This window comes from Dufourea novaeangliae, unplaced genomic scaffold (assembly GCF_001272555.1).
Source record: "Dufourea novaeangliae isolate 0120121106 unplaced genomic scaffold, ASM127255v1 scaffold109, whole genome shotgun sequence".
Classification (NCBI taxonomy): Eukaryota; Metazoa; Arthropoda; class Insecta; order Hymenoptera; family Halictidae; genus Dufourea; species Dufourea novaeangliae.
In genome coordinates, this window is record NW_015373997.1 from 2,375,062 (window position 1) to 2,402,709 (window position 27,648).

General features: G+C 39.2%; 1 protein-coding gene across 1 annotated transcript in view; it reads right to left on the minus strand.

Annotated features, from left to right (window-relative positions):
* LOC107188057 (protein FAM46C) overlaps nucleotides 1-23,488 on the minus strand; it is a 143,352-nt gene extending 119,864 nt beyond the window's left edge. The window contains exon 1 of the mRNA XM_015576289.1: nucleotides 22,821-23,488. Within this exon, the coding sequence (XP_015431775.1) occupies nucleotides 22,821-22,979 (159 nt within the window). The 5' untranslated portion in view covers nucleotides 22,980-23,488. The remainder of the gene's footprint in view (nucleotides 1-22,820) is intronic.
* Between the last annotated feature and the right edge of the window lie 4,160 nt (nucleotides 23,489-27,648).

The window sequence follows — 27,648 nt, forward strand, 5'->3', positions numbered from 1 at the left end:
ATATAGTTACCTTCTTATAATATATGAAAGATGGAAGATCAAACGTTCAGTTGTGTTTTTTATTATTAATAAGACACAGTTCACTGATCGAACGAGCGTTCTCAAACTTTTGTGCGTTAGTTCCAAGTGTAAGAAAGATAATTTACAAATGTGCTGTCATTGATAAAAAAAAAATGTAAATGAAAAAGAAATGAAGTTTCTGATGATGATGAGCTGAAAGTTTCTTTAATCAGTGAATCCTGGGCCTGTCAAACTGGCAAGCCACAGCGATTTCATTTCACTTGAAGCCTCTTTAATTGAAAAATATCACGCGTGTTTGATAATGAGTTATTGAGAGAAGAAAAGCGGGAGATTGACCATATATATCATCGGCTTAATATCATCTGCTATCCATGTACAAGCTTTTTGTAACGAGTGAAATCTCGATTCGTTTTGTAGCCCACTATTAAATTCACGAGAGACCTTTGTTTCACTGGCTGGCATTAAATAGATTTTAATCGAAGAGCGACAAGACCCGCGATAAGGCGATTATTACTGAAATTAACGGGTGTATTATGCATGCTCGATGAATCGATCGCGTTTTGATCCTTGCCTATTTCTACTGGCGTTTCATCATTTCTCCTAAGCGATATTTAAAAAAAGTCCACGCCATTTTTCCTCTTTCCTTCGCGACAACGTTCACTTTTTCACCGACGTCGATGCTTAATTACGATCCTCTATGTAAATTCCATTAGAATTCTATTGCTCGTTGAATATTTGCTGAGAATTCAATGAAAATCGTATACGAAGTATTATTTCATCCGAACGACGAATCTCCTGTCGATTTAGAAATATGTATGTAGATAAGAGCAAGAAAAGCAATCTAATCCGACCTCATAAAGTGTGTACTCTTGGTGTACGAGCGAAGGAATCAAAGACCATTTACTACCGTGTCGATGGAGACTTCGTCGTCGTCAGGGGAATTTATTCGAAAACACGTATGATGAATGATAAAACGCAGGGAACTCGTGCTAAGAACTTCAACGTGAATACACCATAATCAATTGCGTTACAAATGACCGACACGAGTTGTAACGATGATACAACGATTTACAACGACAGCCTCCGGTGTACATCTGATACTCTTTCAAACACGACACTCCCGGCTTCCTACCACCTTTCTACTGTTACGAGACTCCACGATTCGAATCGTTTTTTTTTTCCTCTTTTTTTCGTCCATCTGACCCCACGTCACTCAATCCTGAAATGCGCGGATGATTATGCCCAACATTCAACGACGCTCGATAAAATAAACAAGTCAATTACGCGGCTATTCGAGGTTTCACCATGCCTTTAAGCTTTCTAGCTATTAATTAATAAAACGACTCGCCTTTAGCCAAGAAATACACAAATGCTCCTTTCCACCGAGGTTATGCACAGTTTGTCATAGGCAAGAGTGGACTGGTGATATCTTCATTAAAATTGAATTTCACATGAAAAGATATACACCGATCGAAAACACGTTGAACAAGCTCATTTAATAATCGGATCGATCCTCTTCCGTTTGCGACTAGAGCTCCGAGTCATCTGGTCATGTATTCGCCCTGGTTTTTCCACGTTTGAGATGAATATATACCGATATGCCTTGTAATAAGCCTAGATAAAAATATAATAATAAATAGAAACGCTTTCGTTTTGGTAACAGATAGATAGATAGACCGAAGTTTTTTTTCCGTTCAGTTTGCCTTGTAAAATTTGTGGAAAATGTTGTTGTTGAAAACCAAATAATTACGAACTATAATAATTAATAATTAATGACTGTTTCAAATATTGGCGAACATTTTACGATACGATCAAGTTAGAAAAGTGTAGTATAGCTGGTGACATCGAATACCGTTGAATATTTCTTGTTTCTGTCAAGAACACGCATAACCATTTGGAATGCATATGAAGAGATAATTGGTGTGATAACTGCTTGTATACAATGTATATATTATGAGGACCTAGTGGGCTTCCCCCGTTTCTAATCGAATAATTGATTCCACTGCAGCGCGCCCGTTGAACGTTCCGACTTGGAAAAAGGGTCACAGGCAGACCTACCAGGAAATCTTACATCCGCGACTCTAGACTAATTGAAAGCTTAAATTTTTGACGAGTTAACCTAGCCTGCACATGACAAGTCGACATTATGGACAGTGAGAATCGTTCTCGAGGCCTTGATTCACAAATAGCACCCGTGCCGGCAATAATACCGCTACGAAAATCAAAGACCTCCATTTTTCTTATGCAATCTCAACCGTTTCGGCGAGTTATTGATCCGTTTTCTAATTAGAATAAAGCACGAAATTGGAGTGAACTGAAATCCATCCGATAGGATTAGATTGGTACATCTGAAATGTCACCACTCTCTAAGAATTGAAACTTACTTTCACTAATTGAGGAATATCTTGATGAAACTACTAACTCGATGGTAAATAAAATTATACAGATACATTAATTGGCGAAGTCCCTGTATTTACTGTATTCTTATTTATCGTCTTATATTCTGGAGAATTAATGATGTTTAAAGAATATCAATTGGTTGTTATATTGATTAGTTTAGAGAAAGATATAATAATTATCAAAATACATTTCTTCATTTTCTGTGAATACAGTTCCATCTTCATTAAACATCTCTATTATTTTCCAAACTAATTTATTTTTATTTGAAAAATTTGTAAAAGAATTCCACCTTACATCCTTTAGCTTTAACTTCCTTTAATTTAAATAAGTTAGACGATCGTTGAACAGCATTTCTAAGAATTACGTAGGAATCGTTGCAAATACATATATATATACGTATATGTGAGATGCTTTGAAAGTGCGATCCTTAGAAGTTCAATTCATGGCTACCCATTATCGGAGTTCATAGAAACCTTTTCTGTTTCCACGCATAAGTTTTCTTAAACGCTTAAATTACTGCCTACAGGTCAGTAGCACTCTACATGTATACAACTAAGAAGAAGAAAGCCTACGAGGTCTAGTTATATAATAGTTATAAGAAGTTCAAACAGAAGGCCAAAAACATTTATATTAGAAATACTTTGACGTTACATTACCAAACAAGTTATAGTTTCTATTTTCCTACAAGACTAATAATATTGCAAAATGTAACTTGATATTTTCCGATAGCAATTCATTATTTATACATTCAATATTTATTTCTGAGCAAACGTAGACACACAAGTTCCCTTAATAACGTTTCCCACTGTTCTCCAATGGGATACGATATTTTTACCACTAAACCTACCGAACCCGGTATAGTGTTAATTAAGATGACGGAAAGATATAATGAACTTAAATTATATCACCACCTCATTAAGAAAGTAGTGTCCTAATCATTGGTACGCCCAGTATTTATGTACGACTAAAAACGGAGTAAGAATAAAAAGTAAACGAGTCTTCGACACCGCTAATGAAACATGTATGTTGAATTAAAATTAGTTTACCGAAGTGTAACAATCTAAACGGTCGTAAATGGAGTGTACGGTAGCTAATTCGCACCTGTGCCGTCGCACCTTCGCAATTTGATTGGTTAGATTACGAAGCTGTTTGTAAAGTTGTCAAGGCAGACTACTGACATCTCCAGTAAATCATCATTATTAGTAACTTTGCATGTGACCCAATGTAAAATAAAGTCACAATATAATTTTTCTTAAAATAAAAATTGAATTAATATAAAATTCAATTTAAATATAAATTGAAAAATACAGATCGCAATACTGCCATCAAAAATGCTACGATCTTTCCGAACAACCCAATATTTCGTGAGATGAACAGCATCAGCATCCGGTCCAAAAAATATATGAATCCAACCACAATTCGTATTGCACCCTTTTTGTTCTTCCATTTACTAAATACATACATATACAATACGTCGCTACGTTATCCAATGGTACATCAAATTTGTATAATACTTCCCATAATAAATAATTACAACCGTAAAACCACAGTCACCAACACGAAGTGTCCTATAAATTTAATTTTCCCCCTACTGTATCCTCCGCCCCATCCGCCCAAAAAACACAGTTCCCGATATTCTTTCGTTTCTTGTTTCATCGACCTTCGTGAATCCGGTTCCCCCACGGGAGGGGGCTCTCTAGAGCCCCGTCGTTAATTTATTTCCTCGCTGTTGATTCGCCAAAGTGGTTATCAACGCTCGACATTCGGAAACACTCGAGAGCCGCGCAGTCATTATTTAAACGGTGTAACACGTGGCATACATTAAAGGTGAGCATTGACGTTAACGATCTCCGGCTTTTGTAGTCTGAATTACGCGCGGTTGAACGAAATTTACACATTTTCCGTATCAAGTGTTATCCCTTTTTATCGCGACCTCGGCCTTGCACGCTTTTCATTGCACATTCTATCTCGCGGTCTTGGGTCGCGGCAAGAAATTGGAGCAGAAAGAAAAGAAAAACGGTTTCCCTCCCTTGGGCAGACAATGGAAATTTTCATTCTTGCCCTGACGATGGTTTATTTTGCAATTTACTTCGGGGATTTTTGGCAGCGAACGAAAGTGGTAGTACTTCTTCTTGGGGATACCGAAAAAGAAAGGAAGCGAAGTATTTGAGGGTTCAAATAGGAACTGAATCGATTCTTGTTAATTTTTGTTTTTCTTTTTAATACCCAGGAGAGTAAAAAAAATTCTGCATCTTTAAAAATCGATGAATTTTCTATTCAGAATAAATCGGGACGTATGTCGTTTTTACATACATTGCGTAGCATAACTGTAAAACCACCCTAAAATTTTCAATTCTCATGTATTGTGGTTAAAATAAAAATAAACCATGTATGTCATGTCTGAAATTGTGTTGAGAAATAATCTTTCTCCAGAAAAGGATGGTTTATATTCCGTAGAAAACAATTATTCGTTTTCATTTTAACCACAATACATGTGAATTGAAAATTTTAGGATGGTTTTATAGTTATTCCACGCAGTGTAATATAGATTCCTCCGTGTTGTGAGTCCCGTTATTGATTACTCCAGTCTGTTCTTGAAAACTGAAACATTTAACAAGGGTAGTTTTTCTCATGAACTTTTAATTTGATACCGTTACACCAATGAAAACAGAGTTCTTCGTTGAAATACAGAAGAGATCTGTCTCCTTGATCTTCATTTCGAATTGTTAAAGGAAAAATGTCTGAACTAGTATATTATAATGATGAAAAAGAAGTTACAATGACTCTTTTTCTTAACAAACAAGCAACTTGGATTCTTCGTTTCTGTTCGAAGACATTGCAGAAGGAAAAAGTAGGATCTTCGGTAACGATGCTGTAACGATGAAAACGAAATTCCTATCCTCCTCTGAATATGCAGACGAAACTTAGTCTCTCGATCAACATGCATTGGCTAAAATTACATAACCATTCGTACACGGCCGATCTTCGTTCCGCCGTGTCTACTTAAGATAATCGAGGTCCCGAGCAAATATAACGTGCAAATTCGTTATCTGGATGAAATGTGTCGAATAACGAACGAGAGATAATAAAATTAAATACCCATCGATAACCAAGTAACCCTGAGAAATTTCAAACTTAAAAATAAAATAGCACTCTTTTTTGAACGAACAGATACAAACCCAAAGAATTTAATCTACCGAACAGTTCGAAGAACAAGATGACACTCTTAGATATTCTTCCATTTCACTATGTCATTTAGGTTGTTGCACAATAAATATCGTTCTCCAATGCACACCACTCCAGCCACCGTAAAATCAGTTAAACATGATGTCAAGAAGCTTGTGCAACTCTTTGGCAAGAGTGTGTGTGGTGTCAATTCAGATGGATTTTATTTCGATAAAAAAAAAGAAACATTCGTTTCAAAAATACAGCCGCAGACATTCAAAATCTGCAATTTAAACGCGACATTTATTACACAACAACCTAATATTATTCAGACAAAGTTGTGCACGTGTCTGGTTCCACGGTGTCTCCTCCGAACCGCAGACGAAATTTCCATATCGAGCCAATAACGGTGAACGACTATATATGTCACCGGGGAAACAAACAAGGCCTATTTTCGTTCTCGGCCAACTGATTCCGTATGATCGATCACCGATTTCCGGGCGAGCCAAAATTATCGGTGTGTCCCCCTTCGAGTGTTGACGCACATTACCTGACCACTCGATTTTTTTAACAAACACCCACACAGTGTGTTCGTGGACCGTTCTCCTAATCGTTACGAGATCGTTATTTTTAAAATAACGGCGAATAACCCTCTGGAGACCGTTCGAATTCGTTCGAAGCATACACACACACAGAAAGAGGCGGCGACTCGGCTGGCTTGCGACATCGCTTCCGCGCGCAATAAGATAAATAATACTTTCCCGCGGCGCGGCGTTACGAAAAGGCAAAACCGCACAAAGAGACGTCGACGCCTCACGGAACGTTCGGAAGGGAGGGAACATAAAAAAAAAAAAACATCGCGAGCCGATGTAATCAATATCCTGCGCGCTTTCACTCGCGTTATTATTAACTGCCGCGAGACGCGCTTCCAGGATATCGAATGGCCGGGGACTGCAATCTGTGTTCGCCCGGGTATGCGAACCAATTATTATCTAATTCCCGTGGAATCTGTTCGATCGCGACGCTACCAGCCACGGAGATCTCGAACAGTCTCACCATTTTGTTCCTTCGGTTTGAAATCGATCATTGTAAACTGGGAACGAATTTTCACGGGATGATTTTAATCTTAGGATTCCTATAGGTCGAATTGTGATTCGGTATGGAGAATGTTGTTAATTTTTATTTCGATTGATACAGACAAATCGGCTCCCAGAGCTGTGGAATGTGTTTATTGCGGGTCTATCGCGAAAAAGGGTTCGAACCGGAAATCCTGACAGGTTTTTTATGAGCCAAAAATTGTTGAAATAGATTACTAAATTACTCACTAGCGTACGTTTGGACCATGGAAGCTGTCAATTTCTTTATATCACAGGCCGAATAAAAGGTGATACTTGTAGGTGCTTATGGGAATCGGAGGGTTTGGCGTTTATAGCCGACGAAAAAAGGCTTCGTGACATCGGATATCGCTTGGGTTTAGGTGGTAGATACTAGTTTTGAGGACCTAAACCAGTTTGGATTGATGTAAGAACATCAAGGAAATTGTCAATGAAGAATAAAGCTTTATATGTGAGGATACAGTAGAAACAGACAGTCATGGACAGACATGTACTTATTGAACGGCACGTACACCCCGTGAACATTCAATTTCGATTTCGTTGAAGACGAAACCTCGTATAAAAAAAAGCCTATTCGATACTTCATAGATGAATTACTTTATTACTCTATTGTACCGTGATCAACTTCAAACTCTGTACAATTCAAAGACGATTTATTCAGATCCTACCTATGAGAACGTATGCTAGATAAGACTGTTTGAAAATTTTTCAAAGATTTTATGAAATTCATTGATTTATATTTTCATTGATTGACATTGTAATTCTTACGCATTAATTACAATTCAATGTCGTGCTCCGCTTAGATTACTCAGACACATTTATTTAAATTATGCAATCATAAGATACCTACTTATGATACGGACGGTTGTGTAAGTAGATTACGTAGATAATAAGATTTTATCGAGTACTTGATCGATGTTTGTTCACGGTTCCCGAACTTCGTTCATTTATTTAATTAAAAAAAAAAAGAGTAACTCATGACCTTGGCTCAACGCGTTCTCCTTTTCTTCCCTTAAAGCCTTTTCTCGTATCTTTCTGTGTGTGTATTAGGTGTACGAACAAGTAATCCACAGTTTCTCGACGAAATCGGTATTCGTTTCTACAGAAATCACAGATCTATACCGTTTAATTTCTATTCACAATGGTGTTCCAACACGTTATAACCATGGTTACCCAATTTAAGATCGACAAGGCACATCTTTAATTTAAAATATAACACCTTACAATTAGGATCATTTATCGATACACTGAATAAATATTCTGTTACATTTATACGTCTTCATCTAGCGCCAAATTTCACTTTCACCGCAAGTATTTAGCCAGCTGACAGACAAAACAACTTCCATCCTGGAGTATGCGCAATTAATTGCGCGCAAAACGGATCATAATCCAGCAATTTAAAGGAAAGTACGTATTGTTCTGCGCTCTCTGCACGGGTCAGGATTGCCACACATCCATCTACCTAACCACGTTAATTAGAAAACGCGGTGTTAATCGAGGTGTGCAAGGCAAAAACCCAGAAAATTCTCATATTCCGCGACGTATCGCGATCGTTATCGGCCGCCGCGAACTGGAAACGATTTCTTTCTGTGAAAAAAATTCTTATTTTTTTCTTTTTTACTATTATCATTATTTATGACGGTGGAAGGGTCGAGTAACAATTTCCATGGTTGGCTCTCCTCGGTCCCTGCTGGCCTGTCGCGATGCTGCAGACACGGGGCAATGACCCATTGATCCCACGGGAAGGGACTTCGTCTCGTTGTAACTGGAACACGGGACGCGAACTGTATCGACTTGTACGAACAGGGAATTTACCTGTGCAGTGTTATCTCCTTACGATTCCTCGCAGAAGTAATCGGGATAACAGTGAAGTAGAATTAATTACGAAACGGATTACACATTTAGAAAGTCGAAGGGAGAAGTGTGCAATATCGTGAAAGGGAAAGACTCGAGCGTTTCAGGGGCTCGAGCGGTCCACATATGCATCGTGGTAGTAAGTAGAAACGGAATGCAACGAACAGACGCGCCAGACGAGTCCTACTCAACAGTTTTCTCCAAAACGGAGTCTCAAATGAAACAATGTATATTCGAACTAAAAGTCAACATACATGTCGACAAAAACACTTTTACGATTCTAGTGACTGTAAAATAAAAAAATTTTTAGAATGATCATTTCGGACAGGTTTGGTTCTCACAGCGTTAACACTAACTGCCACAGTGGAAAAGTCCGTACGTATCCAGACACACGTTATTTCACTTTTTAAGTCATAAATCATCGAAAATATATGTGTCCAGTTGATAAAGGTTGATCTTGTTTCAAATTACGCTGCGATATTAATTTTACGCAAAAATTTTACGTTGCTTAATTAATCCAGCTTCCTTGCAGTGTACGTGTCACCCATATTTGGGCGACGTGGGAGTCAAAGTTTTAAAGAAACGTACAGTGAAACATTTTCGATTTCTAGCACGTTAACTATTTGGTTAAGACAAGATGGTGGATTACTGATCGAGTACACGTGATATATCGCCATACGCCAGGGATCAGCATTCCGGAAAGATCACAGAAGAGGAACGAGCAAAAACATGGCCTATTCGTCATGGCTTCAGGACGCGTCGCGAGTTTCGGAACCGCCTTCTGCGCTTCTTTTCCATGCTCCCCGGGACCAGACGAGAGAAATTTATCGCTGCCTTCGTGATACACACCGGCCGTCCCGCTCGTCGATCGGAGGGATCGACCGATCCCCCTGTGCGGACGGGCGGCTCCAAGCGTCGTCATCGTCGCGGAGATTGGAAAAACTTTCCCCGCGCGGCTTAAGCACCGTCTCTGACAATACGGAAGCAGGTAATTTACGAGAAGGATTCCGCTCGGCGCGCCGTCGCACCGATACGCGGGGAACGCCAAACGTTCGTTGGGATAAAAAATCATCTTTCCGCAAAATGGATTTCGTGCTTCGTATTTTATGCAACCACGGGGTCTTCTGGCGTTCTCTGGTGGATAAGGTGAAAATGTTACGGTGTTCATCGCGCGCCACGATCAAAATAAATGGGAGTTTCTCCGAGAAGAACAATTTTTTACGTAACACTTAAATATTTCTTTCTTTTTTTCTTTCTTGTTCTTTTTAATTTTAATCTTATTATGATTAAATTTAATTTTATTACAATATGCTTTTTTTGTTATTTGAATGTATATTGGGTGAATTTACGCCTGTTACAATAAATTATTATTATTATTATTAATGTCTCCATTATGAATTTCTAATTCAAAACTTTAATTACTAGTCATTTCTGTTTTTACAGATTTAATAAGACAAACTGTTACGTTTGGCCCTAGTCTCCCCTCCATGTATACTATCGATATAGTCGACACTTCGACGACCATAGTACAATAGTCAGTGACCATTCAAATTTATAAACCTCTTTCCAAAATACAGACGTTTATTGTGTATATGTTACAACTATCATTACAAGATTAAAGAATCCTATTGAAATTATGATATTTGTGAAAACCCCTTCGATCACTATGCAACAAAATTAAGCTGAATGTCTGTATGCTTAAGACTATTACCATTTCATTCGTGAATGTATAGGATAAACGCGTGGTCTTCGTACCTTGCGATTATTTGCAAACGAACGACCGATTATACTCAAGCTTCCGGGTGTTTCGCGCAAAAACTGGTCTACTCCTCGGTATCTTCTGCCGAATTATACAAAAGCTATCTAAACGCGAGCACGGTAGATAATGGCGGGAAATTTGAATTTCAGATGCTACCCGATAGAAAGAACGAAATTCAACGACCGATTAATGAAGTTATCCCCGTTACCTGTCCGATAAATCGAACCGTAGCGTCGTTTGCTTCCCGCCATATGAACCGCCAATTTATTTACGTAACGCAGACTCGTTACCTCCGCAAGGAACAAGTTGCACGCGCGGTAACTTTGTTCGCCGGCGAAATTAGACGGGAACAATGCAGCGCCGCCTTGTGCCTCTTACACGACAAAACCCCCGGTAATTAACGTTCTGTGTTATGAATTCGTGATTAGATTTTAATTGAACCAGCAACAGGAGACCGACCGAAACGGGAAAATATTTAATTAAAGCAGCAAACTTCTGGAGACTAGATCGCTACTCGACTAAGATCGTCTTTTAAAAGTCGCGAGCGAATCTTCCGTTCCTCTCGATTTTACAATACGTTCGTTAGTCGACGTTGAATTAAGGAAATTGACGCAATTAGCTCGTCAACCGGACAAGAAAGCGTCTTTCGCGCATCTGCTCCCAAATGAGGATAAAAACCAGCGGTTTGCACGTACAAACCTTCCAAACATTTCCTCGTCGGCGAAACTTCATGACTGATGCTTTTTTTCGTGCCGAACAACTTTTTAATTATACGTCGCAAAAATTCGAGAACGACCAAGCCAGCCCGGGGGGGGGGGGAAACGGATGACCGAGCAAGCACGATATACAGAGTGTCCCAAAATAGCTTCGATTCCCGGAAATGAAGGGTTGCTTGGATGATTTGAAACAATTTTTTCCTTAGATAAAATATTATCCGAAGTTTTGTTAGCGCGAGTCTGCCAGCCGAATTCCCGCGGTAGCGTTGCCTACCAATCGCAGTGTGTATTACCTTATCATTGTTTCTTTTTCTGGTTACAGAAGATTAGTTTTTTTTTTACAATCTTCTTAATTGTATTGTATTCGATACCGTATCGTTTTTTGTAACACCCTGTATAATATTTCGCAACTATTCACATAGTTTAGGCACGTTCATTACTGCATAGTAGCATAAACGTCAATTGAACTTCAATATCCCCTATACAATATTTATTTCAGACTTACAGCGATTCTTCTCTGGATATTCGATAAGTGTCCCAATACTTATAAGCGGGGGTGTACGGATCAGCATGTATGTTTTCGAGACCCATACCGATTCATAGTCGTAGTTAGTTCTGCTTCCATCGTGAACCAAACCGAAGATCGTCGAGATTTGTTTATCGTTGTACGACGACATCTCTAATTGTTCTCTTTTAAGGGAGAGGAATGAAGCTGCACGTACGCTCGTTCGCTTTCGTGCCGAGCCGGGACGATCGGGATGATTCGCGACGAAACGGGTCATCGTATTCGAACTTTCGTCGTTCCACATGGAATTAGTGTCGCCTGGGTCGCGTACGCGAAGCGGTGCCACTTGCGGTCACGGGTAAAAATAGTATCACTGGCGGTCAGACGCCACGGAACACCGCTAGTTAAGGTCAGGATATTTGTAGACGTCGATGAAAGTGGTTTGCCCACTTGGTAATGAAGACGAGCCCGTACGACTCGAATAGCACAGTGAGCAGAGTTAACGCGACTTCTGAACTGTAGACTGCGTTCACACGATTTACCATTCTCAATAACAGACAATTTTGCAATAATCGAAATAATACTATTAATACAGGGTACAAAAGTAGTACAGAAATTTTATATAGATACCTGGCCTGTCTGACAAGAAGTGGCCCTCACCGATTTCATTGAAATTCTGCAGTATATAAATTTATGTTATCACTTTCATGATTTATGTACCGTTACGGACCCCGTTCCGGATCACTTGAGACCAGCTATCGCAGTTTTTTTAATGTATAAGTAGGCAAATTAACCAAATACACAAAAATGCAGAAATAGTAATAATTAAATTATAATTTAATTTTTAAAGTAAGAAATGCAAAGGGAACAATTTCTGATCACCTAAATCATATATCTGTATTTTACTCTGAGCTATCAAATTTCACGTATAAATTTCAAAATCGTTAATGATTACTTAGTATCTTTTTGTAATTACTTAGTAACCTAACCCAGGAATGGCCCTGAATAAGAGTAACACTTTCTTGTGAGTAAATGATCCATTAAGCGTTGTACGAATGTAAAACAAAATAGTGCCTTCGTTCTTGACTCTATCCTTGTAACCCCCCTCCCCACCACCACCGTAAGGAGTTGGATACCACGGTTATAACGCGCGCCTCGTCTACCTTGTCGGGATGTTTCTATTTGCGCAAGATTACCCCCCCGAGCATTTCGCGCGATGGATATGGAATTTGCATGCAAACTACGTGAACAACGACGATATCGCGGAACGGCCATTTCAATCTTCACCAACGAAGAATCATATTCATCTGCATTCAACCCTCTCCCGGGGTCCCCTAACAATTTATTGCCCAATTTATTAGCCGATCGACGCGACTTTAATTACACGTCCACGCTGTAAAGTGGGAATTTAGTGGCCGTATAGATCGCACGTGGCCCTTGTCAGCTGCAAAGCCTATAATGTATTGTGATGAGAGTTATTCTGTTAAAATGTTCCTAGAATTACATATCGACGTAACTTCGAATGTGGACACACACACACTTGGGACGTAAGAACATTTATTAATATGCAAATTGGATTATTGCTTTTTTGTTTCTTTTTTATGAATACTTTTACTTGTCTCTTTGTTGCTTGTCCTTCTTGATATATTTACGACTAATTTTATCGTTTTCTTGGCACGGAATTTATTGACTGGTACTTGTGAATCTATGTACAAATATTACATTCGTGAGAAGGATATATGGTGGAATAAATAATATGTAATAGTGATATAAATGTGTTACATGAATAATCTTCAATGGTTGCTACATTGCTTTTATTATAAGTTCCAAAGGTAATTTACTCTATAACTATAAATGCAATCAAAATAATTATTTTACGATGGATTATTGAAAGGAAACATGATATCCGATTCTTATGTAATCGCTCTTGATTTATAATACTATTTACATTTAAAAAATCTATTGTATACAACTATTATCCAGTCACGCAATCTAAGCAGATATAATTATAACGAATAAATCGAGTCGATAATCCATTCAGTTTGTGCTCCGTTACGAAATTAAATTAAATTCCATTTTTAAATCTAGTTTCGAACACCGAAAAGAAAACGAAAATGCTGGAAACAGATATCGTTTTCAATCCCATAGACTGAAGTAATAACGAAAGCCCGGATATATTCCGTTACAATACCGATAAAAGGTCCCTTTTTGTTCTGGAGAGGGGGTCGAAAGCAGAAACGATCGGAGTGACATTAAATATTACTCGAAAAAAGAAAACGTGACGTTGACATATGCCAGGGTATTATGGTGCTCGATCAAGCTGAATTCCATTTAAAGCCAGTTGAATTCGCAATGGCGAGTCGGTCGTTTGGGTAGACCAAAGTGGTTCTACCTTTCGCTTAACCTTTTCTTCATTCTCGTTACTTTCACGTACGATCACCGACCCCCCGAAGCCGGTGACAAAACGTTATTCTATTTAAAGATCAGTCCGGTTATCGATGTCGACGGGCAACTGTATCGAAGAATGCCTGCGCGTGGGTGGCTGAAATACTTTTTTGTTTTAACGCAAGAACAAAGTGACACACGCCGATGAAGCTGACCGAATACTGACGCAACTGCTCGACATTACTCTTTAAAAATATACGAATATTTAAGAATAAAGTGAAATAGATCTCATCTAATGTCCATGGTAGTTGCTCGTCCGTTGGTTTTATTTATTTCATTCTAGCTAATACTTTGGATAATTACTGAAGTCTTTAACTTTTTAAGGTACGTTAATGAATGCAGTTATTTAAATTTGCTTATTTACCGTGGAAATCTCTAATTTCGTTAAATTATACAGACTTATTCCAAACTTTTACCGAACAATGTAGATAAATCTATTTTTGATTTTAATTTACATAAAAATCAACTATGAAAGTGAGAATGGTCACGAACATTCGTAGTCTGGTTAAGAGCCATATATCTACCGTCCAACTGGTTGCCATCCTTTGTCTCAAACGGTTATTAACTTTTTCCGACAATGAAATATGATCGCAAGAAGAAAAAGAATGGCGGTGAGAGCATTAACCACGGCTCATTATCGTATGCATGAGGGCAATTATAATAGGTACGCAGCCATGGAATACCGAAGAAGCTTTCACTGGAAGATGTTGTCGGCTTCCGGTAGCACAGTGACACTTTTTAGTGGGACGTTCCATTTGAATTTATAATATCCCGGCGAGCCGAGCGCGCTTCGTGTTTCTGGTATGCAGCGGACACGGCGAATTTTAAACGAATCCAGACCAGAGATTGGAAAATTCATTATCTAGATAAAGACTTTCGAGTGACGAATAAAAGATAAAAAAAAACAGTACTTTGCTATATTTGATTGATTAAACGTGGAAATTCCAATTTCGATAATAAAATAACATTTGCTCTTAAATGGATAGACACGTGGCGAAGAATTATTTAATCTGATTAACTGTTCGAAGGTCAGGATGACACTCTTGAATACTGCTGCTTTCCACTGTGTACATATTGTTACGACGTGATTTATTTACAATTGCAAGTCAACACGCTAACTATTTTTTAACATAACTTTGTACATAAAACGTAATTATGAAACTATAATCTGCTGATTCCAAAACATGACCGCCCTCCAAGATTCTCTTTCGGAAGCTCTCTGGCAATATCTTTCAAACAAACTCTTGTTGGCAACCCTTTCGATTCAACCATCTTCGGATAAATGGATTATAAGGGTCGTTTTTCACGGTAATGCAGGGCGACTTTTCATCGCGTTGGAATAATGTTATTCGAATAAAATTGTACCCAATTTCGATGCAGACGCGGATAACACGTGGCTGACACGTCGAACTTTTTGATTTTGACCAATTATCCCGTGCACAGGCCGCTCGCGAGAGCAACTCGTTACGCGTTACTAATTACCATGTTAACGTCGTCGTTAATTAATTATCCGTGAACAGACTGTTACGATGTTCAACGTTATTTAACCGATTCTTTAAAATACTACATGTGTATGAATGGACGATTTTTAAAAATGCAAAATTTTCATCGTCCAAAAAAGAGAATACTCTATAAATACATGTTATAATAATAGTTTAATAAACATTCGCTACTTTTAATTAAATTTAATTTTGAATGAAAATCTATCTGTTTATTCGTTACTCGGTTTCAGTATCGGGCGAAAATAATGTCGTGCAACGAATAAAAAGATAACAATTAATTGTTATTCGCGGATTACGTATAAATCAATATTGTTCGTTACACAAAATAGGTAACTGTTCCCACAAGGCTGCTATTTATTACAGTGCAGTGCCCAATAAAAACGAATACTATCTTCATTTCCATGTTACTGCCGCACGAACAATTTCATCGTGCACCATGCCTATATCATATTCCGACCTTTTTGCACGGTTCCCAAGGTAAAGCGTGCACCGTTCACGTATTATTTCGAATGCATCGCGAACAGTTGTGCGACAGTATTGAAACAGAAACATATTTCCAAGCGGTTACGTAACATTGCTCGTAACGACCGCGTCACCGGGACATCCGAGTTAATTAATTCAATAATCCGGAGGAGTTATAACGCCTCGCGCGCGAGCATACCAAGAATGTGTGCGAAAATTATTAAAGGCCGATACGTATACAAGCGTGCACGACTCGTTAAATAATCAGTTGCTACGGCAGCTGCTGCTTGTACTGACTTTGCTCGGCAAACAAAACTACCATTCAGAGTACAATTCATCCGACACTACCCCTCTTTAAGAAATTAAGGTAACCGTTTCAAGATTGTCGAGAGTTTAACGAATCAAGGGTTCGTCGACCGAATTACATACATCGATTTGATCGGGCTCGATACGTACGATTAATTAATATCGATTAATTAAACGTCTACCGCTCGTTTCGTTCAAGTTTAACTAGATGTAATTAGCGACCGTAAAAATAAATGCTTCATTCTACCCACACTAGCAGCCGAACGTGCGAGACCACACGCAGAAATTCGAGCGCTTCGTACGACTTCGTGATTGTATCGATGAAAAATGAATTGAAAGTACGTACATAGTATTTGCCTAGTACAAGACACGATTTTGTATACAGAGGATATAAAAAGCAATCGTTCAGCAAGATCTTTGTAGAACCAATTTCATAGATTCATAGACTGTATGAGAGAAAATCTATTATTCGAAAGATTAACTTTGAGACATACCGCGCGTGACGTACTGTCGAAGTTTTGCTGCAATGTACGACGAAAATTTTTCAGAATTTATATGGAAACCGTCAAAACACTGAATCATGCTACATTGAACTCACTACATGTATTTATTGATGAGCGTTTAGATTTTAGAGCGCCTGTAGGCGCCAATCGTCTGTAGTGAGCAATGTAAAGTGAGTACCTATAGGCGCCAACAGTGTCGAAACGGTTAATCACAGTGGATACTCGTGCACCGTTCAGATCAATTTGTAGCGAGAATCGAGCATCGATTTTCCATCACACTTGTTATTACAAACGCCTAAGAATTTATTTACTTTTTCGATTCTATTCAACTTTGTTTCAATTTCATTCCAGGGGTAGTAAAGTAATTGTTTCCTGAACGGTGTACACGGGTCAACAGTATTTAAGCTTTCGAATAGTGTACTTTTTTTATTATTCTACAACGTTTACTCTGTGTAATACATTAATCCTAAAAAAACACACACACAATGTGAAGCTATTGTATTAAAATTGATCAAAGAAGACCTAGCTGGTTGCACAAAATTAAAAGGAAAAGCAGTCAATCGATAAGAGAATCGCGCCTGCGCTTACGATACACTACATGCGTGGATACCAGATTTAAACAGAGTTTCGTGAAATCTAATTTGATATCTGATTCGGAATTTTCACGGTAAGTATGCGCGTAAAGGCGAGCGGCTCCTTTAGACCGTAAATCGAGGCCGACACAAAGGGTTATTAATTGCGTAACCAGGCGAGCTACAAACGCGGCAGCTGTTTACCCGCAATCCTGCGCGCGTGATCGCATTTTAATTTCTTAATGAGAATCGTGGCAACATAATGGATTTATGGATCTCACGCGCAGAGCGTTTCGCGAATGAAACGAGCCCGTTCGAATACCAGCGCTCGTTTCATTGCGTATTCATCAGCGTGATTCAGAGCGATCGTTTTCGAATTCGAGGCTACAGTAAGAAATGAACATGATTCTTAGGAGATGGAGATTAACAGAAATATCAGAGTCAAAAATAAAGAATATCAGATACAACAGAAGAAGTTCTAGGTCAGGAAGATGATCCAGTGAAAAGCTAAAAAAATTCATATAGAGGTTGACCATTTTTTCCCTCATAATCTAGAAAATTCGTATGAGTAAATAATTGATCAAATTCACTAATATTTCGATATGTCTCTACTCTCTTGAATGAAAAAGTAATAAAGGATTTGTGTTTTTTACTCTGTTTTAACACTAGAACTACCGAACCTGTCAAAATTACGGATTTCAGAGTTTTTATTGTACAATTACTAAAATTCAAGAGATACTTCCATCGAAATTGATGTTACTGTTTAATTTGTTATAGACTTTATATTACACTGTACTAAGCTATATTGTATTATATATTACAGAATTTAACTTAGCATACAGACAATGCTGGTAGTTTTAGTGTTAAAATAATCAAACTTATTACTTCAAGAATTATTAATCTCTGTGTTTATTTAGAAGCCTAAACCGTATTATCTATTTTCGCCCTAGTTAATTCTTCCCTGAAAGCTGTGCGTAAAATCACGAGTCGTAAAGAGTAAACAACAGTAATGTTTGTTTGATTAAACGTCTGTTTGAAGACCCGAGTATTCAAACGTGGTATTTAATCGGAGAAATTGGATTGACACGAACGAGTCTTGTTATTCAAATTCGAGAAAGTTAAGCGAAAATCTCGAACATATAGAATGATAAGTCTAGTAATTGTGTAATTTCACGCCACTCCTTAAGAGCCGGAGAGTTCGACAATTAAAATGGTATTAAGTTGATATGTAACACGATCGAAGGTGACCAGTCGCCGCTGAAAGTTGTCCGTGCTATTCAACGAAAGAAGGACAGAGAAACAGGCGAGAGAAGTGTACGGTTAGCGACTTCAGTTCGGATTTCACGACACCGAGACACACCAGCCGACCTTTTTCTTGCTAGTTTCAGTAAATAACAGAGGCTGTTATATGTCTGACAGGTAAAACAGACAAGAAGTCGCTCACTGGAAACAATCGACGCGAGCGTGTATCATGCACGAACTCAGAAAAGTTTTCAACATTCCTTTGGCTGTCAAACACAGTGACGACAAAAACTATGACCTCCTAGCGCTCGTTGTTATGATTCCGAGAGTAAATAGCACGTCGACGATAGCGTTTGTTTGTCGTCTTCGCGGACGATCGAGGGACAAAAAAATTGATCCGCTCTTCGGGACTAATAATAAGCGTGAATAACTGCGCTGGAATTATTACTAGCTCAAACGTAGATTATTATACATGAATAAATAAATAGAAAGTGTGGAATAAAAATCGTTCACCCTTCAATTACGAGTAAATCGATGTGATTTATCAGATACGCAGGGGCTTGAGTATGATCAAGATCTGTCTGTCTGCCTACTATTGATTATTTCCACTTACACTGGTAATTCTATTGACGGACATATGGTATAATTTTTTTTCCATGATAGTTTGATAAGAACTCGTAAATAAGTGATTCCAAGATTCATGGAAAACAGATAACAACGTAGCATATAGTTGATGTTTGTCGCAAGTAGAAACGGTGAGTAATAGGCAGACAAGTTATCATTCGTGTGCGGAGGCATACATATGTGATACAGAAACTTCTGTTGTGTACCGACATAGAAATTAATGGGAACTTCTGAAATTATTAACAAAAAGACTTTACACGAGACGGAGAAGATTACTTAGCAACAGACAAATCGAATCTGAGTACAAGAAAAAAATCTAAAGTAAGTTTAGTTTCTGAAAAATCGTAACTTCTGGAGACGACTGGTTCTTGCACTAAGATTTTCATTACTTCTTCATAGTAACCATACTATTGCTACCATTTAACTATTCGTTGCACCAAACCCTAGCTTTTTTTATCAGTACAATACATTCTACCGCAAAATCGATTCCATCGAATGGGCTCCGCGCAAGAAAACGTTATTCCACGCTTGCAACTGTTTGTCTAGACGACATTTATGCAACTACTAAAATAGAAGATGCAAGATTACTATATTCCGTATCACGGTTAAAGTTCCCTTATAAACACCACTGCGCGCAGCGCAAGATTATTGCCCGATGATGTAATATCCAGATATTCTCGACAGAAGAAATATCACAAGATAATATCTACGGCAAACAGTGATCGATGTTCGTAAGTAGAAAAAAAAAAAGAACGAGGAACGATACACAAGGGGGAAAAACAAGAATATAAAATGTAATTACGATATATTATTTTTTTCCAACGGTTTTATCTGGACTGGTCACGCATGCGGTATGAATTATCAATAGCATGGTTTGTAATGTCGTAAACACACCGATAGTGGCCGGGCATTCCGAGCTCGAATGTAAAAACATGTAACTCTTACGATAACCGTCTCTTCGCTCCGCGGTCTACATCCCCCCTCCGCTATCGGGCCCTGTGTTCCTTTGTAATTCGTTTCACGACGTAGCGATATCGCGATCACGTTTAAAATCCGTCGTGTCCGGCCGTGATCGTCGGCCGCCGCTCGCGATTTATCGTCGGATGGGACGAAACCGCTCGGCGCGGTATCGATAGAGAACAATGTCGCCGCAGCCTACACCATCCGACGTGTCTTGCCCTCAGGCGTGTCTCTCGCGGCCAATCGATACTCCCAAGGTGCCATTGCTCCGGAAGTGATCCTTTAGTTTCGAGACAGTCGGGTTCTAGTGACGTCATTTCGAACAAAACACGATCCAGGGGGTGGGGGCGCCGCGTGGGCGTGCATAATGGGCGCGCAGGAGCGTAAAAAATCTTAAAAAAGGAAGCACGCTTCATAATCCAGCACTGGGTTGGGCATTATGCGAACGATACGGTTTTGAAGTGTGATTTGGTCTCGGGTGATTGGAAGTTATTTTCAGATTGTTTTTATGTTATTTTATGCGAACACCCGACCGGTTGCTTTGTAAATTATACCACAAATAATTTATCTTGGTTTTGTATTTTCGGAAATAATCTTGCGGACGGTTTTGATCTTCGATTGGAAACAGACGTGTAAATTGAAGTCGTAGAAATAATGTGTATCTTATGAGCTGTGGACAACGGGGTTCAGTAATCGATGCATCTTTGGTTAGAACTGAGATCCGATGAAAATTCAAAAATATTCGAAACAACACGAAAATTCTAGAATCATCGTAGTTTTTCTCGTTTCTTACGGACACTGTGATGTATTAACGATTTTTCTTAACCCTCCAGTGTGCGGATGAAGAGTACTCAAACGGAAAAACAATATCCTCATGGGTCCCACGGACCCAACACGTGCAGTGGAGGGTTAACTGTAGTATAGTAGTGTTATTTCACTTTCACTTTCTATTTTGTATGTTCCATAATTTCTATCAGAGCCTAGAATTGTTATATCCTCATTGTTTTACCATCCCAGTAAAGAATCTACCAGTCGCTTATATCGCGAAGAAAACCATTGAACGCGACATCGACCTACGGAAATGCAACTGCTCTTTACGGCGAGTTCTCAGCGAGGCTTATGTTCACCTCTCCCTTGTACTAATTAATGTACCACACGTTGATCGCGTGGTCGACATTCGCGCACTTCGAAGAAATACCCAATGATCCGTGCAATAAGGTCCCACGAAAAAAATCCACGTGACTGACAGCACTTGTCGTTGCTGAAGTTGTACGCCGGCGAATTAACACATTCCCGGACAACAACGATTGGCCAACAACCTGAATCATGTTTGGACACCCGTTACGCTAATTCAATAAGTGTCGTTCCGTATAAATTCGCCCGGTTTCCACGTGACCACGGCTCGAGGGTCCGAACGAGCGACCGTGGTATTACAACCGGTATAAACGGAATCTACACCCAAGAGCAGCTTCCACTACCGGCACCAAGATCGATCAACCATGCCGCTAGAGCATGGGAAATCGTTACCAGACGAGAGACGCGTATCAACCCGTTACGGGACCTTCCAAACCCTTACCTCATCTGGAATCGAGGGTCACTTTTACGTATTTTTTTAAAGGATATATAAGATATACTTAAATATCGCAGATGCCTGGATACATTGTTTAACATATTCAACGCAATGATTGCCACCGGTCACGGACACTGAGTTATTTTATTTACAATTTGCCCATCACGGATGACCGCCATTTTGAGGTAACATAGTCCAGTTGTCGAGAATGAAAAGATGTCTGAAATAGGATACCTAAATAACACATGGAAAAATGCCTAATAATGCATTGCAGAATGTGTTAATGGGCTTTGTGTATTTTTTATAATATCACAGAAGTCGTGGATAATAACATCTACTGACATTGCCCGGCACCAGGTTAAAAAACGTGCCTTCACTGCGAATCACAACTACTCTATAAATGCGTTAGAATATTCTAATACGTAATTCGAATAACTATAAAACAATTGTACGTTACGTACCACTGAAAACTCTGAAAAAATAATATCTTGCTCGAACCAAGTTTCCTCAGGAAAATCTACCTAATCTATTAGTAAAAAATTCATAAAGACACAAGTGAAAAATAAAGGAATTTGTATTCTACGTTAGCGCATGATACATCGGTACGCATGCGGAATACGCTTGAAACGCCGTGTGTTCTGATAGTTATGGCACTATGTACCCTCGACGTTTCTAGTTCCTTCTAAAAGCGAAAGACTCCGACAAAACCTTAACTTTCCACATTATTGTGTACTCGTAACTACACCATCCCCGATGAAAATATTCATTAAATTACACGGAAAAATTCCTCGCTCGTTCGAAATTCTCGTATCGAGATTGATTATCGATATCGCCTGACTCTCGAACATTCCGCGCTATCAATCTCGGCATCATTGTCGTTCGAAACTTCTCGATCACCTAGAACCCTCTTTTTCCTTCGGTTAATGACACCTACGACATCTCGAGCGCACGCTCCGGATCGCGCGTTAGAGATCACACGTATTTATATGTATGTACCCTAGGCCGAAGTGTATGTATGCATCCGTGGAACACACGAGACACACCGAGCCCAGCGGCGACTGCTCTCGGCACACGACCGTTTTGAGTTACGTAAGCTTACCTGCATCAGAGGAAGAACCTGGCCGGGATCGACGGGTTTGATCGTCTGGTTCCTTGTTGTCGCCGGCTCGTCCTTGGTCGCATCCCCGTTGTCAGCCAAGACCTTCCTCGTCTCCGATTCCGGCAACCGTTCCTCGACGTTGCGATTCGCCATCTCCATGATTGAACGATTCACGGGAACGAAAGCTGATCCGGTCTCTCGTTTTCTGCCTGTAGCAAAGGTGGCTCCAAGCACGCGTACGACGACCTCGGTTGTTCTCGTTCGTGAGCAGCTCGCAGGGGACAACGATAATCGATCGGCGGATTCACTCGGAACAGAAACGACAGTTCGAAGAAAAATCTTTCTCGGGGAGACTCGCACTTTCCGGTGTTAATAGTACTCTCGGGATCTGTACGGTGTCACGTGGTCGGGGACACCCACGGAAATCGAGTCGAAAAAGCCGAAACACGTTTCTGCGATCGCACGCACAAGTACCGGGGGTAACGGTCGGAGGATTTTATAACACGACACGCGTTCTATACACGACGACGTTCCCGGTTTTTGTGCTCGTTTAACGACCGATCGAAGATACGTGGTGTCACGACGACGACGATACAACGACGATTCCGAAAAGAACTACGAAAGACGACCGGCGAGATTCGACACTGCGAGATTCTCGTGCTGCTTCTCGTTCCGGCGTGATGTCGCCCCACCCGAGTCAAGTCGAACGCCGCGTAACTGCCGCCCTCCTCTCCCCCCGCCCCTTGACCTAACCTGGCCTGTGCACGTCTGCCCGAAATCGCCCGAAAGCTGCCGGCGGTCGTCGTACCGGCGGAACAGCGCCACCCGGTTATACGCGGAAAATCTGAACGCCGATACGGGACGCCATCGGAATCTTCCCTCGCGAATGAATATTTTCACCTGGCTTCACGGGCATTGGCCGATTCCACCCTGCAACGGTATTAATGAAAGGGTCCTAACCAGTTGAAGATTTATGGCCCGTACTGGGAACGCCCATTGGCATTTTAGTTGTAGGATCAAAGGTTTCACCTCTGGCGCCCTGAGATTAGGGGATTCTCTTAACCGTCGTACGATCTCTGTATGTTCTGTTAATTTTGTAGGGTTTTCAGATTTTCAAACAGTCATTCGTTTGCCGTGTGTCTTGTAGGATTGAGTAATATTTTCTTATTATTTGATTTTCATTTATTTCAGAGTGTAGAATCGAAGTGGACAATATTTGAAATATTGACAATTACCGGTACCATTTTCCTGATTTTTCATTATCTATGCTCGATTATCTATATCTTGAGATACTTGTTTGAATAAATACAGGTGTTACTCTTCTTGTGTTTCAAAACATCGCGTGTAGTGATTGTATTCGAGGACCGTGTTATCGGAGCGCTTATCGATGCAAAAAAGTCCATCGTGTGATTTGTTGCGATCGTACGATGTGTGTAATTGCAAAAAACAAAATGAAAGTTCCGACGTCGTTTAATCATTTGAAATTCGCCGTAATTAATTCTCTAGCGTTTGGTTATTGACATTACATCTCATTAATACGAAGGTTCTTGCGGTGCCGTTTCAGACTTTAAGCAAACGTTCAGTTAAATTCAATATTGAATATTTACTGTGAAATTGAGGAAAGCTTATCTCTTTATCCGACCACGTTTAAGTGGCAAAACATGGCTGTGAAGTATCAGGTGAGATACAATTATTCTGAAATACTAAGAAGTAATATGCATTGCAAATAAAGAGATTTATGAAATACTTACATCACCTTCGTATTCTATAAGAAAGAAAGCTATTTTATGAACAATTTCTTGCAGATACAAAGTGGGTCAGATACGAAAAATGAACTTCAAGAAACAAACAATCGTTCCACACACAACAGTTTCGATATCTACATGTGCCACTGACAGAAGTAGAAAGCTTGATTAAACATATGATATATGCAAATTTTGATTAAACCGAATACGAGTCTTTTCGTAGATGTTTATTTCAGCCTGAATTCCAATCTGTTGAAAGTGTATGAGTGCATCGACCATACGCAACGATTTATTCACCTTTTGACGCACCTGACTAAACACGTAACGATTACGTAATTTTGACGGAATATACCCAACTATTTGCAATGAATGATAACGATCGACCGAATTTAGTGCAATGTATTGCGTTATGAATTGAAGAAAAAAGAAGGACTAGATTGTTGCCATTTCGTAGAAAATGTGGTAACCTAACGATCATTACTTTATAGGAAATCAACTATCGCTATTATTTGAATTCCTTAGCTAGTATTCGATCTCGTAGTTTCTATTCGCCGAAAAAAAATTGCGTTACGCGTTGATTATTGAGATAAATGTTAGAAAGCGAACAGAACTTTACAAGATTAAGTGGAATCGACAAAATTCAATCGTAATCTTCTATTCGGTTACTCATAAAAATTGCTTTACCAACTCTCTTTTGGGACCCACAATTTCCGTTAATATCGAGTTCAATTAAAAAAATTATACACATACAGGGTGTTCTAAAAGTAAAGGAATGAACTTCGCGACTCTATTCTATTCATATAATCAATAAAAAAGGACATATCGTCAGCAAAAATCGTTTCACAGTTTCTTATGTGACAGTTTGAATCTCAACCCACTTGATTGATTTGTTTTGTGATATCTTAAGCAACATGTGTATCGAAAGTCAGTTGGAAACTTTGTAGAAGGTAGTCAAACTATTCGAAACAATCTAGAGACACTCATACGTGTTCTACGATCTACGATCCATGAAGCGACATTCTGAAGAATGTGAAAGTCGTTAATTTGAACACTTCCTGCAATTGGAAACCTTGAAACGCTACATCTCGAGAATAAAGTATTTGCGGACCGATGCATGCACGGTATTATTTTCTTTTTATCACCGAGACAAGTAGAATATACTCATGAGTGTACTTAGAAATTAACACCCGTACATTTGTCTGCAAAAGGATGTAATTGGACCCAAACTATCTGTCTCTGTTTATCGAGGACGTGTTCATCCGTGACGAGTGAAGATTGCTCGACGTGACTTTCCCGGTGCGTCCATGAAGAAAGGAAATCTGACATTTACACGTGCATCAATATTCAAATTCGCCTCGCCAGCAGCGCTCGCTCTAACAAATTCCAAAACGAATTTTATCCTGCCGGGAATCTCAAGGACCTCAGCTGTCTACTGGACGGTTTTCACACCGCCGATTCAATTAGCTCGCCGTGTATTACCATACTGATAAAATAAATTAATTTCCGACTTAAACGGACTTTCTTTCCTTCGAAAACGTTTCACCTGAATAACAAACACCTTTTGCGTTAGTTGAACGATCGACGGGGAACATGTTAGACGACACTGCAACTCGGCTTATTAGCTTTGCTCATTATTGCGCGAGGAATTGCTCGTGAATATTCAGGCAACAGGTCTGTATCGTAGAAAATGGCGGTTAGGCGAATTGTCGTGACTTTGCGTGAATGGAACACATCGCGGATCTATTTCTTCTGCTATATATTCGCTGTTATCTCGGCTGTACATTTTCTGGACACGTGTGGACCGTTCAATAGGAGTCGTTCGACCGATTGGTATCGTTGCATTCACGTATTATGAAGGTACATTGTTTCACAAACTTCTAAACACTCGATGCTGTACACACTGATTGCGTGTTTAATTAAGACATTTATCGAGGGTTGCATACCAATTCGTTATTCTTTTTTGTTCTATTAGACCGAAACACGTAATCTTTTAAAGGACTAACCTTTAGCTTGAGCTTCTCATTTATGTTTGAAAGTTCATAAAAGTTCCAGCCACCATTGGTCATCTGTATAGATTACTTTTTTGTAACACAAGTGATGCAAACTAGTAGATCTCACAATGTCATTCCTTATTTTGTTTTTTAATATTATTATATTATTGCAATACAATATAGCTTGATCTATATGTATAACTTAACACTATGACACCTGGCTAGTTTTGCAAGTAACATTCACTATAGCGGCTGACTGTTTTTATAAAAAATTAACAAAACATGGTTTGTGCCATATATGTAAAAAATTCAATAACTTTGAACATCTGAAAAGTACTATGTAGTTGACATTTGTATAACGGCACTGTCACGTCATCGGTAACTAACAGTTGGTACTCACGTGACGCCATAGTGTTAGTACAGTTGCACATGCTAATCAATTGAATCGTAACATAATAATTAATCGAAATTCAAACGATTAGATTCACTGACCGAAAATTGTGTCTTAACTTTAATTTATATCGTGATTTAGTCCATCATAATAAAAAATGTTATAGTTTCGTCACGCTCTCTATCGTACATCTAGCAATACATCCTTAAAACATCGGCGTAACTTTACTCGAGCGGCCACGTTTCGCGGAACAATATTATTTTTCGATAAGATAAAAATGCAGCTGTAAGTTTCAAACGAGCCATAAACATGCCAATGGCCGATCGAGCCGATGGAAACATTTACGATCGGTCAATCGTTACACATGACAATCCGTGCTGCATCGTTCCTGGAAATGTCGTTTCCTGACTATAATAAAATCATGCACTGCACGATAAGTTGAATTTCGATCAGCAATGTGCTCAACCCGATTAGACAACTCAGAACTTGATCAACTATATTTCGATGATTGATTAATTGAGAGTTCTCAGTCAAAAATGGTGGAAATTGTCGCTTGAAAACTGTTACAGATGATCATACGTATAAACTCCGAATCCATACTTTTAATTACGTAAAAGTGAAAAGCTCGCGTCTATTAATAACGTTCCTCCTATTCCCGCTAGACATCGTAAGTTTGACAAGAAACATCTTTCCTCGATCAG